Source organism: Amyelois transitella, chromosome 7 (assembly GCF_032362555.1).
Source record: "Amyelois transitella isolate CPQ chromosome 7, ilAmyTran1.1, whole genome shotgun sequence".
NCBI classification, from domain to species: Eukaryota; Metazoa; Arthropoda; class Insecta; order Lepidoptera; family Pyralidae; genus Amyelois; species Amyelois transitella.
The window spans coordinates 11793133-11811181 of NC_083510.1; the positions used below are offsets into that span (position 1 = coordinate 11793133).

Here is an 18049-nt window from a genome sequence, read left to right on the forward strand (position 1 = left end):
TTAATAAAAAATTAACTAGAGGCCACCCGCGACTTCGTCCTCTTGGAATCATTCTCGCGGGGATTTCTGGAGGAAAAGTAGCCTATATGTTATTCTGGATCTTCAGCTACCTACATACCAAATTTAATCGTAATCGGTTCAGTAGTTTTTGCGTGAAGGAGTAACAAACATCCATACTGACATACAAACTTTCGCATTGATCATATTTGTAGGATTTGAGGACTAAGGCGGTGCACGTAGTGCGTATGCAAATAGTGCGTATTCACTCTTGCATTCAAAATCCCTAAGTTATATGTATCGGGGAAGAGAGATGCGAGGAGGGAAAACTGCAATTGAGAACCACCTTATTTGGAGTTGGTTGAAACAAGAGAACAAAATTTCATGAAATCTTTAAACGATGTAGAGATATTGTATGGGATACTTAAATGGAAACGTAGTAATAAAAAATTGTGGTTTTTGGCCGTGAAATGAGGGATATTATAACTTTCCCTTGATATAAAACAAGTAATAGAAAAAAGAATAGGACTACTCCATCTCTTCCCCACGGATGTCGTAAAAGGCGACCAAGAAATCTTAGGTTTGAAGTATGTCTAATTCATTTTCAAAAGCTACTATTATTAAGTCACATTCTAAGTTACTTGTACTGGGGTGAGATTCAACCGACTCCAAAAAAGGAGATTCTCAAATGGAGTTTCTCACGATTTCTCGGTCCATTACAAAAATATGACATTTTATTTTGATTGAATAAATAAATATATTCGCATGGTAGTCCCATTGCCATAAGGCCACCATCTTATAATAACAGATTGGGAAAACCAAGAGGTCTCATAGACTTAAAGTAGGTTAAATTTATTTTCTCTCAATTATATCATTAAGCCAAATCGCTGAACGTGGCCATTCAGTCTTTTCAAGAATGTTGGCTCTGTCTACCCCGCAAGGGATATAGACATTACCATTATGTATGTATGTATGTAAATTTATTTTCAACAGCTATTATTAGTTACCTGTACTGGGGTGAAGTGGATCATGTTGTACCCAGCCTCCTTGGTCACCCGCAACACATTCTCCCAGCGAGGCAGAGGCCCTAAACATTTGGCAAGCACCGTCTGGCACATGAGTGAGTCCAGTGGTATCTCCTCTTGCGATGTACCAGCTCGGAGAGTGGGCGGCACTTGGAACCAACCGGAACCCTGGGGCCCTATCGGGGACTCACTACAAAAAAAAGTATACATTTATAATATATTATAATGCCGCGTGGTTCCCGGCACCAGTACAAAAAAGAAAAGGACCACTCCATCTCTTTCCTATGGATGTCGTAAAAGGCGACTAAGGGATAGGCTTACAAACTTTTTTTTAGGCGACGGGCTAGCAACCTGTCACTATTTGAATCTCAATTCTATCATTTAACCAATTTGTCCCGTATATATTTATTTATTATTCATTTAACCAAATAGCTGAGCGTGGCCCTATAAGTCTTTTCAAGACTGTTGCCTCTGTCTACCCCACAAGGGATACAGACGTGACCATATGTATGTATGTAAGTATAAATAAGTACTCACGCGTTATCATACACGAAGTAGTAATGGAACGAGCCGGCCCTGTTTACTTTGAGCTCGCAATACAGGTCGGTGTCGTCTACGAGTACGCCCGTGCCGAGAACGCCGGCAGCCTCGTCGGGGGACGAGCGGCGCCACTCCAGGCCGTAGTACTGGTTGCGTATGAACTCCGGTTGGTCGGCATTTTTCTCTTCTTCTATAGAGAAATACAAAAATTAAAAAAAATAATAATCATTATTGTGGGACACTTCAAATACCACGACAAATGCTGAGGGGTTTTGGTATAAAAGTTGTTATAGGTTAATGTTTCTGTTCTTGATATATTATCTAGTATGTACCAAATGTACCAAATAAACATTTTTTCTTTATTTCTTTCTTTCTGTCTTCATATCACTTAATAATTGTCTTATCTTTTGGTTTCACAACATCGGTTGACGTCAAATAATTTACTTAAAACCAAGTTTACTGCCGCTTCCGAAACATCAGTGCAGAAGATGCGGTAACAAAATGCACTGCAGCATCAGTACAGGACTTTAGATTATTTACTTTTAATTTTTTAATGTTCTCGTTATTCTTAGTTATTAAATCATCATAGCATAGCATAAGATTAAAGTCCAGTTTACCAAACATATCATAGTACAAAGCGTCAATAATGTTGAAATTTGAATTAGCGTAATGATGGATTACGCTAATTCAAATTTCAAAATTTTTGTAGAGGAAAAAAAAAATCAAAAACATTATTTAAAAATAGAATAAACTCTGTGATAATTAAATTTTAAACAAGATATGTGTGTAAACCTCGGCGTATTTTGAACATTATTGACGCTTTGTACAATGATATGTTTGGTAAACTGGACTTTAATCTTATAAACTTAAGATTCTTTTAAGCGATTGACTAGCAACCTGTGATTATCTGGATTTTCTCAATTCCATCCATATACCATCTAGCTGGAGTATGGAACCTTTAACTACCTCAACGATACTATATTTTATAATTACGCTTGTAGAAATAAACATCCAAGACTCTGGCCAATCAGACAAAGATCGTTTCTCATCAGTACTCCATCTCTTTCCCTTGTCGTAAAAGGCGACTAAGGAATAGGATTACAAACTTGGGATTCTTCTTTAAGGCGATGGGCTAGCAACCTGTCACTATTTTAATCTCAATTCTATCATTAAACCAAATAGCTGAATGTGGCCTATCAGTCTTTTCAAGGCTGTTAGCTCTGTTTACCCCATAAGGGATATAGACGTGACCATATGTATATAAGTATGTAATAAATAAATAACTTACGATTATCTGACATCACATAATTGGTGTAGAGGAACACTTTGCGCCCGAGTAGACTGGGCCCCGGGCAGAAATGTAAATAGCAGCCTTTCTCCAGCCTTTAAAAAGACAAAACAAAATACTACTTACTAAGTAGTGCATAAGAAACTTAACTGAAAATGGTTATTATAATCAAAAGTGATTCAAAATATTACTTCCACGTTTAATACCCGTATTATTTATAAATAGATATCTATGTGTCTCGTAGTTCCTGGCACATTCATTTATTGCAGCGTTCACCATGATCCAATATAAGTTCTTCTGCAAAAATGACGGAGGTCAGAAGGGAATCGCTTCGCACAAAAACGACCTGACTTAACCAAGCCCCGTAAGCATACATACGTCACGCTTCTGAATGTGGATTGTGGAGTATTTATGAGTGAATTTATATCAAAATCAATTTAGAATGTATTTCTTTAATTTACTCGATACAAATAAGTATATCAAAGTAGTAGCTGTGCCCGCGACTTCGTCCGCGTGGAAAAGTTATTTTGGGCATCATTGAAGCCCTCAAAGTTGAATAATTTTCCCCGTTTATTTCACATATTACATTATTTCTTCGCTCCTCATAGTTGAAGCGTGATGTTATATAGCCTAAAGCCCTCCACGATAAATGGTCTATTCAATGCAAAAATAATTTTTCAATTCGAACCAGTAGTTTCTGAGATTAGCTTTATAATATCAATATAGATTAACCTTAGCAAATCCATACAAATATTATACATATTTATGCCTTCCCAGAGTAGAATTTAATAGTAAATGTCTTCACGAAGTAGTTTTCCTCATTCTCACCTGAAGAGGGTGGAGTCATTGTGTTCTCCATGCTGAAGCGTCACGATGCGCGTCTGTGGTGGAATTGAGACGGGCGCGTCCACCGCCGCTGCGCGCTCTATGGCCATTTGTCTCTGAAAATATTCTGACGCTTGAGTCATAATTCTTGGACATGTTGGGAGACGAATAGCCATCAAACCATAAAATATATATATGTGGGAGATATTATGTTTTGTGCTTTTATTTAAATCCTTTTTGTTAGCTGACTTCTAGTGTCCGACCGAAGGTCTATTTTTGGCCGAAGCCGAAGCCGAAGCCGATTAATCGGCAATCGCCACAACCTTCGGCCGAAGCCGAAGCCGAAGCCGAAGGTTTATATTCTCTCAGCACTCAGTAATTAATTTTGTTCAATATTGTCTACAAGCTATAATATTAAAATCATTTCAAAACCTCAATATTGAAGGTTTATATATTGACTGTTTCATATAGAAGTTGATGATATATCAAAGAGGTGGTTGGTTTAGAGATAAACTAGCTGTTGCCAGCGACTTCGTCCGCGTAAATTTCGAGTTGAATTTTAATCATACAGTCAGATACAGACAGACAAAAAATGTAAAAAAAAAATTCTCTATCCGTTTCAGTCAAAATATTAAATGTACAGAAAAAATATTTTTACCGTTTTATTATATGTAGTATTTTGATTTTCAGTTTTTTTACATAAAATACTCAAACAATACAAAAAAAAAATATTTTTAATAATAAAAAATATCTTGTAATTGTTGGGATTCGAACTTGGACCGCCAACTTCACAGTCTCACGGGCTAACCACTGGACCATCGAAGCCGTTGCGTTGGTGTCGAAATTAAAGTAGACTACATACATATGGTCACGTCTTTATCCCTTGCGGGGTAGACAGAGCCAACAGACTTGAAAAGACTGAATGGCCACGTTCAGCTTTTTGACTTAATGATAGAATTGAGATTCAAAAAGTGATAGGTTGCTCGCCCATCGCCTAAAAAAGAATCCCAAGTTTGTAAGCCCATCCCTTAGTCGCCTTTCACTTATATTTATATGTTATAGATATAATGTCGTCGTATAATGATAAATGACTTTGAATTTTTAATTTCGTAACTTATTTGCCGGCATACTGATGCCTTGAGTTCATTCAAATGTCGATAACTTTTTTTTTGTGAACCGATTTTGATGAAACAAACTTTAAATGTTATTCTGAGTTAAAACAAAGCAATTGGTGAAAGTTTGAAGTAAATCGGTTTAGTACTTTCGGAGATAATCGTGATCATACATACAGACAAGAAATTAAAAAAAAATATTTTGCTTTCTATTATTCATTCTAAGTGTCCCTCTATCCATTTCAGTCGAAAATACTAAATGTACAGACAAAATATTTTTACTGTTTTATTATATGTATAGATAAAAGTTTGTGATTTACCTACTGGTAAAAATAATGATTTGATTTCTTACAAAAACACTCGTTTAAATACACGTACGGACTTGTTTTGATGCATGCAATCAGCAATGTGATATTTTGACAGTGACTCCCCGCCGCCTCATGACTTTCGTAACAGTTCGTTCAACCCGACGGTCGCTCGGACCTTCGGCGAAACCTTCGGCTTCGGCCGGATTTTGGGCCGAAGCCGAATGTTTCGCCGAAGGTGGATTTTTTGGCCGAAGGTGGCCGAAGCCGAAGCTTCGGTCGGACACTACTGACTTCTTACTTATTTTTACGCTGGCAACATTAAGAGAGAGAATAGAGAGTCTGTGGTACGATGTAAGACGTTAAAAGATGTGTTTTTAAGAAGTCTAATAATATAAGAAGATTTACGATATAATTCCGCACTGTTTTACTTTCAATCCCATATAGGTATATATTTTTTTTTATTAATATCTTATATAAATAAATTAATCTGAACAATGTATTCTCTCGTCCACATTTTTATTCTAAGTTTGGATAGTTGTGAAGTTGACGTTGTTGAATAAAATTAATAAAATGTAGTGCAGTTTGTTACAGCTTCTTCTACACTGACGCCTTGGAAGCGGAAGTAAACTTAGGTTAAAGTAATTTATTTGACGTCAACCAATGTTGTGAACCAATAATCTTACACACATGGTCACGTCTATATCCCTTGCGGGGTAGACAGAGCCAACAGTCTTGAAAAGACTGAATGGCCACGTTCAGCTATTTGGCTTAATGATAGAATTGAGATTCAAATAGTGACAGGTTGCTAGCCCATCGCCTGAGAAAAAGAATCCCAAGTTTGCAAGCCTATCCCTTAGTCGCCTTTTACGACATCCATGGGAAAGAGATGGAGTGGTCCTATTCTTTTTTGTATTGGTGCCGGCAACCACACGGCACCAATAATCTTATGCCAATTAAAATATGGTCAAATAGTAATTTTAAACGTTGTGATTTTGATTTCGACTCGAAACACAATGTTACCAGTTTCCTGACGACAAACACCACCACCTGGGCCACCAGATATTCAACCAACACCACTAAACTAGATGATACCTTCTCCATCACTGCTTTCTCCTGCACCTTCCTACCGTAGTCACTCTTCTCCCGGATAAGTTTAGACATGTTAACCACCGTTAAGTACCCATGAAAAGCACTGCAGGAATGCGCGGGCGCCGGTTCTAAACGCCCTTTTATTAACGTCGCGTGCGCAGGTGGAACGGACCGTGAAGCGCCTCTTTCAAGTGTAGGATTTCAACCCTTTGTGTAGGTATGTGCTGTTAGATCCAGTCGCGGCATACAAAACTTGTTGAGGGAAATTTGTTTATATCGAGTGCCGTGTGGTGCCGGCATATAGAATAGGACCACTCGATCTCTTTTCCTATATCTTATAAGGCGACTAAGGGATAGGCTAATAAACTTGGGATTCTTCTTGTAGGCGATGGCCTCATTTAGACATATAGCTAAACGCCGCCTTCCAGTCTTTTCAAGACTGTTGGCTCTGTCCACCCCGCAAGGGATACGGACGTGATTAGTATATATGAATGTATAGAATGGAAATTTTTTTGTTTGTGTCTGTTATTTGTATTGACGAAATCTTTAAATTATAATTAAAACAAAAAGTACTTTAATGGGATGATATGTTTAAGACTTTTGGGTTTAATTTGCAAAAGCAAAGATAATAAAATGCTCGATTTTTGTAACTTTGTCTTTATAAATAAATATATACGGGACAAATTACACTGATTGCGTTAGCCTCGAAGTAAGTTCGAGACTTGTGTTACGATATACTAACTCAACGATACTATATTTTATAATAAATATTTATATAGATAAACATCCCCAGGCCAATCAGAAAAAATTCTTTACTCATCACGCCCTGGCCGGGATTCGAACCCGGGACCTCCGATGTCACAGACAAGCGTACTACCGCTGCGCCACAGAGGCCGTCAATTATCTTTAATAATCAAGAATAATCAAATTGATTGTGAACTTATCGTAAACCACAGAAAACATAATAATATATAGGGCTGCCTGTGGAGTGTGTAGTTGATATAAACTTCTCAGAAAAAGAGCAATTATATTATAAAGCTGAAGAGTTTGTTTGTTTGTTTGGACGCGCTAATCTCTGGAACAACTGGTTCGAATTGAAAAATTCTTTTTTTGTTGAAGATACCATTTATCGAGGAAGGCTAACATCACGCTGCAACTATTAGGAGCGAAGAAATAATGGAGAATGTGAAAAAAATCGGGGAAAATTACCTATTCATCCTTGAGAGCTTCAATGATGCCCAAAATAACTATTCCACGCGGACGAAGTCGCGGGCACAGCTAGTAAAAAATATGTTAAGAAAATGCGTGGCATCCAGCACTTTAGAATAGAACCACCCATATCTTCCCATTGATGTCGTTAGAGGCGAGGGATAGGCTTATAAACTTGGGATGTCTCTTGTAAGCGATGGGCTACCAACCTAGCACTATTTGAATCTCAATTCCATTATGAAGCAATACACCTGAACATAGCCTTTAAGACATTGAGACTGTAGGCTCTGTCTACCATGCAAGGGATATAGACATGATTATATGTATGTAGTTTAAAGTTAATAAGGGAACTAAGGCAATTATAATTTGCATGTCGTTATTGTAAACAATACTTTACTTTTCTGTTATCAAAGTTACGCGATAAACCGCAAGCCAAGTTCCGTGCTGTTTAGCAAGTATAATAGGGGTAAAGTTAATAAAGAAATCACTTTTTTAAGACTTTCTTATCAAATATTTAGTTAGAAATGAACATTACTGAGAAAAATAAATGAATATCATTATTTCACTGATTAAATTATTATTAATTTTTGTAAAGTAAAGTAGTATAAATATACAACATAAATATGTTAAGTATACTACTTACATAAAATGAAACATTATAAATATTAAGATAAATATAATAAATTGTGCTGTGTGGTTCCTGGCAGAATAGAAACACTCTATCTCTTTACCATGCATATCGTAAAACGCGACTAAGGGATAGGCTAATATGCTTGGTAATCCCAAGCATATTAGCCTATCCCTATATTATAGGATGCTTGTGTGATTTTATGTATGTATTATTATAGGATGCTTGTAGGCAATGGGCTACCAAACTGTCACTAATGTCATCTTTTCGAGACTGTAGGCTCTGTTTACCCCATGGATAAACAGAGCCTACAGTCAAGTCAGTGGATATAAACATGATTATATGTATGTACTTAAACCTACTTATGTGACAATAGCTCAGGGATAAGGGATATTATGTGCTTTAATACTTCTACTTATACTGGTTATGTATGCAGGGATCGTGGCAAATGAAAAATGTAGTCTCTGCCTGTCCCTCTGGAAGAGAGGACATGATTTTATGTATGTACACTGATTAGCTGTGATAAAAGATATAAATGTGCATGTATTCTTACCTGATAATGCTTAAAAAAACAACACAACATCGAATTTTTCACAGTCCACCTCATGACTACTATAACACTTCCCTATCAAATTAATTAATGTCAAAATAAATAGCTCAATCAAAACGGGGGGAGATTAAAGTACAAAAAAAGTGCATAACTTAATTTGTCCATAACATGTTACAAAAACCGTATCATCCGAATAGAGCATACATATAGGGATAAGAAATCTCTTCACAGTGAAATCACTGAACTACTCTATGAAACTCTATGAAATTTAGCATTACAATTTTAAAATTATTAGAAATTTAATGTCTTTAAAAATAACCAAAAAAAAATATTTAAATTACTATAAGCTTATTCAAGGCAAAATCAAATTATTGGATGAGAAATTCACTCTGCTAATGTAGGACCTAAAAAAATGAATTCCCGTCCCTATACCTTTATTTCATAGTTCCTCAATAATTTAGTTATATTAAATAAATAATAATAAAGAACCACTGGAATCAATACACTGCCATTAAAAAAAAACTTAAAATGTGTTACATCTAAGACTGATGGAAAAATACTGATGAACATGTGGATAGAGAATGTATTGAGAATAGATACGCTCCAATGAAGATCCAATTTAAATGCAGTTTTTATCAGAATGCAATCAAATACAGTTTACTTTAGTTTCTTTTCTTTGGATATTGCAATGTAAAAGTTGGTTGATTGGATGGTGTTAAATCATAAATGTAATTAAACTTAGGTAATAGTAGGAGAGCCTGAAAAAATAGGTTCAGAATTAAATAAATTATTATATGACAGTAAACGTGTGTAGTAATTTACCGTGGAACTGTGAATTTATGATAACAAAAAAATTTATAAAGAAAAGTATGTAATTTTTTTCAAACTCTTTTATTAGTTGAAAATCAGGCGAACTTTCGAAAACTGTACTACAAAACAATTTGAGATTAAGATATTTATACCAATGCTAATTCTGAAATCTGTACATGATTAATATAAATCATTTCTTACCAAATAAGATTACGAGTATCGAAGAAGGAGTTGTAGTTTCAATGTCGCACGGTCATTTAAAATTAAAATATTAAGTGATAGCGCCACGCAACGACAACTAGTGCTCGGCAACTTCCAGGTGAATTTAATAAGCAGTGCGATGGTTTATCTTCATTTTATTGTAGTTTCAAATTTAATTTTAAGAACCAACTTGTTTACAAAATTACCGAACTAAAACACTTTCGGTTTATATCATGACAGATGACAGTTGTCACCTCTGGGTGACCTTCACTTTCTTTCCATTGGTTTTTTTTTTTAAATTATGTTTTACTGTCTTAGAACAATAATGTTTAAATCACAGATACATTTTATACATACATACATAGATAGGATAGGAGTAGGCAGAGACTACCTCACTCTGCATATAGGTACCAATATTTTTTATATAGTTTGTGGCCTTTCTGCACCTATAATCACGTATTGTAGGAATGTTATCCTGATGTAACTGTAAAGTGTAAAATTTTATATAAAGTACTGCTTTTTTAATTATATTTATACACATAGATCTGTTTTTAATTATAATTGGATGCTTACTTATTTCTATGAAATACTTTCAGAAAATATAAGAAAAGGTTAAAAAAAGACAAAGATTTCATATAAACTGTACTGTATTGATTATTGCAATCAAAAGAAACAGTTTAATCAATACTTCCATTTATACATAAGTCTGTACATTTTGTATTTATTTGTCATTACCATACTTAATAATTAAAAAGATTTTCTTCAATTGCTTTCTCTGAGTCCCAGACTTCACTGGATTCGTTATGTTTCTTCTTCTTTGCTTTTTTGACAGGAACTTCTATAGAATCATCATGTTTTCTTTTCTTTGCCCTTTTGACAGGAACTTCTAATGAATCGTCATGTCTCTTTTTCTTTGCCCTTTCTACGGGAATTTCTATTGTGTCTTCCTGTTTTATTCTTTTATCTTTCTTGACTGGACTTTCTGTGCTATCTGCATATTCTTCATGTTTTCTCTTCTTAGCCTTTTTGATAGGAGTTTCTATTGTGTCATCGTGTTTTTTATTCTTATCCTTTTTCACAGGACTTTCTATAACACCATTTACTTGAGGCAAGTCATGATCAGTTTCAACATCTTCAAGAGACTCTCTCAATCTCTTTTTCTTTTTCTTCTTTACTTTTGTATGTTGCTCAGGAGATAAATCTCCATTCTGATCCTCCTTAAGCTTTTCAGCTATTTTTTTTGGTACTTTAATTGCTTTCTTATAATGCGCTCCAAATAATGGGTGTCGACATTTAGTTTCAGGCAAAGGAATACATTGATTTTGACTCTGTAAAAGCAAACATTCATCCTGGACAAATTGCTTTGGAATCCTTTTCTTTAAATAAACAACTCCATTCAGTGGTACATTCCTTATAACACATTGATCTTGTTCAAAAGACGTTACAGTCATCTTTTTTACATTGTACTCAACAGATCCATGATAAGTTTCACCATTCATTTTAAACTTACATTTCTTATCCATATTAAACTCACTATCTTTTAAATTTTTTATATTAATATCAGAAGGACATTTCAGTATCCAGATTTCGTCATCATCTGTAATGACATTTTCATTGGAAGATTTATTGATGACTGGTTGTAAATTGCTATTTTCTTTTTGTAATAGTTTTATTCTTGATGATACATTAAGTTTGTCAGTTGAATTATCTGAATCATCTTGTTCAAACAATATTCTATCTGTGATTCTTTTACCTACTACCTTTTTAGGTTTGATACATTTTGATGTATTTGCATCATCAGAACTGCTATCACTTTCACTATCTTTTGTTTTTGATATATTATTGCTTACATCCATTTTAATTGGCGATTTACTTGTGGATTTATTTAGCACACTATCTTTTCTTTTTTTCGACTTGATTGGCTCGATAATAGACTCCTCCATCCCCTCTGACTCTGAATGACTCTGTAAGTGATTTTTCTTTGGGGAAACATTACCATGACCATTGTGAAGTTTCATATTTGTTCTGAAATTAATTAAAATAAGATTATTATTCATCAATAAATACACAAAAGTTATATTAATAGTAATATATGGTAATTAGAGGACACTGTCTGGTTGGATTTCAAGATCTTTGTAAGAGCGCGAAGATTGATAAAAATTGTAAAACGACTTTCTCAAGACAAAATATTACTTTTGTGATCAATAAAAAATGTACAGCCAAAACATTGGGGAAAGTACCAATTATTCACGAAATGTAGGATTCCACTTTCAAAGTAGCGTAAGTTTTTCTTAAAACAAATGAAACTCACATGTCGTCACTATCACTCTCATTATCGATACGAGGAACTTTTGTCCATGTAAAACTGTCACTAGAATCTGATGAATTACTATCCATTTATACAAATGCAAAAAGAATTTGGGAACTCATTATTATCTTTCTCACATAAAATATTATTTTCTGTTTATAACCTTAAAACTAAAATAAATCGCGCTGGTTTTTCTTTCAACGAACGAGCAACTGACACTTTGTGTGACTTGACGTTGACGGATTGTTTTTTGACATATTACTTTTTTCATTGATGCGCGGGCAGGTCGATTTAAAAGCCGAATCGCTCGCCAACTGAACCTTCAGAGGAGCGGTCGTGGCACCAAAATTATCGATCTCTAGCAACTATTTTATATGGGAAAATGTTTTTAGTTAAAATGTGGGAAAAACGAATGATCCTGGATGTGGAACCAGCAAGATTTCAAATTAGTTCTCTATTGATAGTGTACTATCGATCGGAAACACTACATGGGTCGTATTATGATCGTACTTGTAAAATCGCATACCAGTTCTCGTAATATGACACGCACGGTGCCGTTTTTTCGCACCATAAATTGCTGTTCCGCTTTTTATTATGATGTGTCACGCGACGTATTCAGTCAAAAACAGCGAATGGTCTAAATCGCGCAAGCAAATATTTCATTGATTGGAGTATAATAATCGGATATAAACAACTTCCGACACAACATCAAATTGCTCATACTAAAATAGATCTTTATCTAAATAATAGAAGAATCGATGGGGCATCCAAACGAAATGTTATTAAAAAAAGCAAAAAAAAAAGTTTGACTGTTTTAAAAGCTTCACATACGACTATGACCGAAAACATGTCGGTAATAAATATAAATTTTCAATTTAACTTTGAAGAGGGTTTTAAATGTATTGACAATGCAAGTACGAGGCGCGTTGCGCGCGTCTGTCTAAAATACTTTGAAACGGGTTTCAATTATTTCGGGCTGAAGCTTGTTTAATGTACTTATACATAAATACCAGGACTGAAAATCAGGATACGTAAGTATTTAAATAGTAAGTATTTACGTAACCAGGTTTGAGTGTGTGTATACACATCCTTGAGTGACTGAGTTCTTGATTTGACATTTGACGTTGGCGTGTGAGCAACTCCATATTTTGACAGTTCTTTTTGTGTAAAGTTTTGTGTTCAACATGGTGAGTTGAGCGGAATTTTATTTTAAATCTATAGTAATCCGCCGTAGAATTGGTTAAAATCAATTAAAGTTTCAATTTTTATAAATAATATCTACGTATCGTTTCGCCATCAATATTATTTCTTGACTGTTCAATGTATATTTAGCGTTACGGTCTTTGAAGTTTTGAGTTCTGTTATTTGTGTTGTTTGTTAATTAAACATGGTATTATTTTAGATATTTTTATAAAATTAGTTTATCAAGCACTCCTACTACAATACTACAATCCTAACTTTTAATCATTATCAATATTTTTATGTGGCACTCCGACTAACCTCTCTTTTGTTTTAGGCTCGAGGCCCCAAGAAGCACTTGAAGCGTTTAAACGCGCCAAAAGCATGGATGTTGGACAAACTTGGTGGCGTGTACGCGCCACGGCCATCCACTGGCCCTCACAAGCTCCGGGAGTGCTTGCCGCTGGTGATTTTCCTTCGTAACCGTCTGAAGTACGCACTCACTGGTAATGAGGTGCTCAAGATTGTGAAGCAAAGGTTGATCAAGGTTGACGGCAAAGTGAGGACAGACCCCACATACCCTGCTGGATTCATGGGTAAGTTTGTATCTGATTGATTTTTGTCCTAAGTCTTTGTTTTTGTTTGTATTCTCCATGATAGTGAGTACCTACTAGCGTAAGTCATATTAGGAAATGTTGATTTTACATCTACAAGTGATTAAAGAGAATTAGAACTGCAAAAATAACCACATAACCTTAAATTAATACATTAATTTGTCATAATATATGTATAACCCATGCTGGTTATTTAAAATTTCTTGATTTTGGTTATAGAAAACAAATTTTGTTAAATATTTCAATTCCGTCTCATAATATGATTGCTTAATATCAGATTCCTACACCCAGTAGTTGTTATTTAGAGATATTTTTAATATTTGTGCTTTTGTGCAGTGCTTTTTTATTGTGAGAAATTCCTTTTCAAAATTAAAAATTTTTATTCATTATTATGGGATACTTCATATCGATTATGAATTGTCAAGTATTTTGGATTCACAACATTGGTTGACGTCAAATAAATAACTTAAAACTTAGTTTACTGCCGCTTCCAAGGTGTCAGTGCAGAAGAAGCAGTAACGAACTGCACTGCAGCATTTTCTTCATCAATGTCAACTTCACAATTCATTCACTTCACATTCTCTGTTTCTCGAGGTTTTGTTTACCTGTGCCAATATATAGTTAATGTTTAAATAATTATTTCAGATGTGGTGTCCATTGAAAAGACAAATGAATTGTTCAGACTTATCTATGACGTCAAGGGCAGATTCACCATTCACCGTATCACTCCTGAAGAGGCCAAGGTACGTTGTTTATTGTTTGTTCGTCCTGATTCCGTACTAGTCTGGTAGGCGCCGTGTGCTTTCCAGCACTTTAGAATGGAACCACTCCATATTTGCAAGGGTTGTCTTGGGATTTCTCTTGTACGCAATAAGTTAGGAACCTGTCACTTTTTTAATTGCATTCCATCATGAAGCCATACAGCTGAACGTTGCTTTTCAGTTTTTTCGAGACTATTGGCTCTGTATTACTCGCAATTGAATAGATGTGACTATGTATGTATGTTGTCTGGTAGAACTGCTGCTCCATCTGCTTATGTTTATTTAGCATTTGTCCGTGTGAACAGAGCACCCTGGGTCCTCCATATTACACTATATATGTATGCAAAATTTAATATAAATATATACGGGACAAATTACACAGATTGAGTTACGAGATACTAACTTGTGTTACGAGATACTAACTCAATGATACTATATTTTATAATAAATACTTAGGCGCTGACTCCACGACCGAGAGAATCGCGACGATATTATCGTCGTGCCACGTATTTCTATACACTCTCTATGAAACCGTCTCCACACGGCGATACTATCGCTGCGATGCGACGAGTGGCAATGAGCGCGCGAAACGTCATTACATCGTCGCTAGTCCGCCGCGACTAGCAGCGGGCCCGCCACGCGCTCGCGACGAGCGCGCGGCGGGCGCGCTGTCAAACGCAGCGTCATTTCAACGTTGATTCTCGTTAAGCAAGGACGTTTCGAGAAGCTTTTTAAACAATAGTACAATGTTTGACATTGAAAAGTTTATCTTGAAGTGAGAGATTCGCGGCGATTCCGTTACGAGTCGTCGCGGACACGCTGCGATCCCGTCACGAGTCGCGACGATACGCTGGCGGAATTATCGCTCGTTCGTGGAGTATGTCCGACGATAGTATGACGGGCTCGTTGCGATTCCCTCGTTCGTGGAGTCAGCGCCTTAGATAGATAAACATCCAAGACCCAGACCATTCAGATAAAGTTCCTTTCTCATCATGCCCTGACCAGGATTCGAACCCGAGACTGGTGTCACAGACAAGTGTATTCCCGCTGCACCCCAGAGGCCGTCAAAATTTGATTCAGTGGTTTGATGTGAAAGAGCAAAATTTTGCATTTCTCTTTTAGGCAATAGGCTGGCAACCATACCTATGAATCTCAATGCCAATATTAAGCCATCCAACTTAAAGTGGACTTTTAGTCATGATTGTTGAGTCTATTTATCATGTTTGTCTTCATTAAATATGGGATCAGGATATGTGTTTGTTTTGTATTTGTAGTATTTTTAAAGTTGGATAAAGGAGTCTTCATCCATTAATATTTGTCAGTGGCAGAATATTGTCATCAACTTACAAGTCCTGCCATAAAAGGTTTTAGGTTAAAATTTAAGTAAGACCTTGCAGTTGATAAAATAGCACAAAACATAAAATTTAAAATTTTGTAAGGATATCAATCTTATCAGTAACTTGATTTCAATGGGCTTTGTTTCTGTGAAATTTCTTAAGACTAAAATTTAACAAAGTGTCATTTACTTCTTGACAAATGGGAAAAGGGGAATATTTACAATCTTCTTTTTTTCTCCTGCCTGTTGCACGTGGAACCTTTGCAGGGGAACTGAACCCATATTGGATTGTGCTAAAAACTGCACTTATTCCCTTAATCGCCTTTTTTGACAACAGACATTGTAAAAGAGATGGTTTAGTCATATCCTAAAACAGGAACCACACTGCATAATTATATTCTTACAATCCTACTAATATTATAAATGCGAAAGTTTGTGAGTATGTCGGTATGGATGTTTGTTACTCTTTCACGCAAAAACTACTGAACCGATTACTATGAAATTTGGTATGTAGGTAGCTAAAGACCCAGAATAACATATAGGCATTCTTTTTATATTGATTGTTAAGTTACAATAGGGTCTCCACGCTGTAGAAGTTGCGGGCGGTTTATATATTTACAATTTCGTATTATCATTTCAGTACAAGCTGTGCAAAGTGAAGCGAGTGGCGACCGGCCCCAAGAACGTTCCGTTCCTGGTGACGCACGACGGCCGCACCATCCGGTACCCGGACCCCCTCATCAAGGTCAATGACTCCATCCAGCTGGACATCGCCTCCTCCAAGATTATGGACTTCATCAAGTTTGAGTCAGGTTTGTGACTAAGGATCATTTTGATAAATTTGTCTGCTATAGTATAATACATACATACATACATATGATCACGTCTTTATCCCTTCCGGGGTAGACAGAGCCAACAGTCTTGAAAAGACTGATAGGCCACGTTCAGCTGTTTGGCTTAATGATAGAATTGGGATTCAAATAGTGACGGTTGCTAGCCCATCGGCTAAAAGAAGAATCCCAAGTTTATAAGCCTATCCCTATAGTATAATAAAATAATAGAAAAGGACCATTTCATATTGTTACCATGGATGTCGTAAAAGTTGGCCAAGGAAAAGGATAATAATATACTGGGTTCCCGTGTGGTTGCCGGCACCAATAGAAAAAAGAATAGGACCACTCCATCTCTTTCCCATGGATTTCGTAAAAGGCGACTAAGGGATAGGCTTATAAACTTGTGATTCTTCTTTTAGGCGGCAGGCTAGCAACCTGTCACTATTTGAATCTCAATTCTAACATTAAGCCAAACAGCTGATCGTGGCTTATTAGTCTTTATAAGACTGTTGGCTCCTACCCCGCAAAGGATATATACCTGATTATATGTGGGCACATATAAAATATATCTTTCTTCACCCAGGTAACCTGTGCATGATCACGGGCGGCAGGAATTTGGGCCGCGTGGGCACGATCGTGTCTCGCGAGCGCCACCCCGGCTCGTTCGACATCGTGCACGTGCGCGACTCCACGGGCCACACGTTCGCGACGCGCCTCAACAACGTGTTCATCATCGGCAAGGGCACCAAGGCGTACATCTCGCTGCCCAGGGGCAAGGGCGTCAGGCTGACTATAGCCGAGGAGAGGGACAAGCGTATAGCCGCTAAAGTCGCTGCGCAGTAGCCGGGTTAATATATGTGATAAGGAAAATCTGTGTGGTTGTTTTATTTGGGTGTTTTGGGTGGTTTTGTGACAAGTATATGTGTGCATACATGCCATAGTCATAAACAAAGGCATCTGTATGGTTTTTATTTGGAGTATATCATTTTAGTTGGTTTAGTGACACTTACATATGTACGTACATACATACCATAGTCATATATATACAAAGAACATAACTAGTCCGTCGTGTCGATATCAAGACCATAGATGTAAAAGTTCTGCCCCCGACGCGTCGTCACTATGAAATTACTTAAGGCTTTCTAGGGGTAGAAAGAGACAAAAGTTACTAGTCATTGTTTCTCAAGGATTGATCGGATTGAGATCAATCAATAAGTCAAGGTGGATTACATTCATTTGTTTAAATCTTTGTGGAGCCTACAACAGGGGTATTAAAAGCATTATCTGACAGTCAACCTTTGAAAATGTCAAAGAGATACCTACATAAGAAATGTGGTAAAATATAATATGAACATTTGGGTCGCGCGAGCGCCACCCCGGCTCGTTCGACATCGTGCACGTGCGCGACTCCACGGGCCACACGTTCGCGACGCGCC

The 18049-nt window shown here is 36.4% G+C and overlaps 3 protein-coding genes across 6 annotated transcripts in view; 1 reads left to right on the forward strand and 2 right to left on the reverse strand.

Moving 5' to 3' along the window:
• Window positions 1-6489, reverse strand: part of LOC106130823 (glycogen debranching enzyme) — a 48996-nt gene extending 42507 nt beyond the window's left edge. Inside the window, exons 1-5 of the mRNA XM_060944934.1 lie at window positions 6188-6489; window positions 3679-3791; window positions 2851-2945; window positions 1560-1752; window positions 1005-1212 (exon numbers count right to left, since the gene is read on the reverse strand). Coding sequence (XP_060800917.1) covers window positions 1005-1212; window positions 1560-1752; window positions 2851-2945; window positions 3679-3791; window positions 6188-6256 — 678 coding nt within the window. The 5' untranslated portion in view covers window positions 6257-6489. The remainder of the gene's footprint in view (window positions 1-1004; window positions 1213-1559; window positions 1753-2850; window positions 2946-3678; window positions 3792-6187) is intronic.
• Window positions 6490-10246: 3757 nt separating this feature from the next.
• LOC106130822 (uncharacterized) lies at window positions 10247-12097 on the reverse strand. Of its 3 annotated transcripts, none has more exons than XM_013329753.2 (2): window positions 11894-12097; window positions 10247-11607 (listed from the first exon to the last, which is right to left on the reverse strand). In XM_013329753.2, the coding sequence occupies exons 1-2, from the start codon at window positions 11977-11979 to the stop codon at window positions 10323-10325; spliced, it is 1371 nt and encodes a 456-aa protein (XP_013185207.1). In that variant the 5' UTR covers window positions 11980-12097; the 3' UTR covers window positions 10247-10322. The 3 variants fall into 3 exon arrangements, with proteins under 3 accessions (XP_013185207.1, XP_060800915.1, XP_060800916.1); XM_060944932.1 differs by having other exon boundaries at window positions 12028-12083; XM_060944933.1 differs by lacking the exon at window positions 11894-12097 and adding an exon at window positions 11823-11884.
• Window positions 12098-12987: 890 nt separating this feature from the next.
• On the forward strand, window positions 12988-17487 carry LOC106130824 (small ribosomal subunit protein eS4). 2 transcript variants are annotated; one of them, XM_013329756.2, is made up of 5 exons: window positions 12988-13077; window positions 13407-13665; window positions 14329-14426; window positions 16421-16592; window positions 17197-17487. In XM_013329756.2, the coding sequence occupies exons 1-5, from the start codon at window positions 13075-13077 to the stop codon at window positions 17454-17456; spliced, it is 792 nt and encodes a 263-aa protein (XP_013185210.1). In that variant the 5' UTR covers window positions 12988-13074; the 3' UTR covers window positions 17457-17487. The 2 variants fall into 2 exon arrangements, with proteins under 2 accessions (XP_013185210.1, XP_013185211.1); XM_013329757.2 differs by lacking the exon at window positions 12988-13077 and adding an exon at window positions 13130-13280.
• The last annotated feature ends 562 nt before the right edge of the window (window positions 17488-18049 follow it).

Excerpts from the sequence above, each read along its gene's own strand:
- LOC106130824 (XM_013329756.2), top strand. Across the intron at positions 14,427-16,420 it reads TCACTCCTGAAGAGGCCAAG|TACAAGCTGTGCAAAGTGAA; the intron begins GTACGTTGTTTA and ends TTATCATTTCAG. Across the intron at positions 16,593-17,196 it reads CTTCATCAAGTTTGAGTCAG|GTAACCTGTGCATGATCACG; the intron begins GTTTGTGACTAA and ends TTCTTCACCCAG.
- LOC106130822 (XM_013329753.2), bottom strand. The coding sequence starts at position 11,979 with ATGGATAGTAATTCATCAGATTCTAGTGACAGTTTTACATGGACAAAA. Across the intron at positions 11,608-11,893 it reads GAGAGTGATAGTGACGACAT|AACAAATATGAAACTTCACA; the intron begins GTGAGTTTCATT and ends AATTAATTTCAG.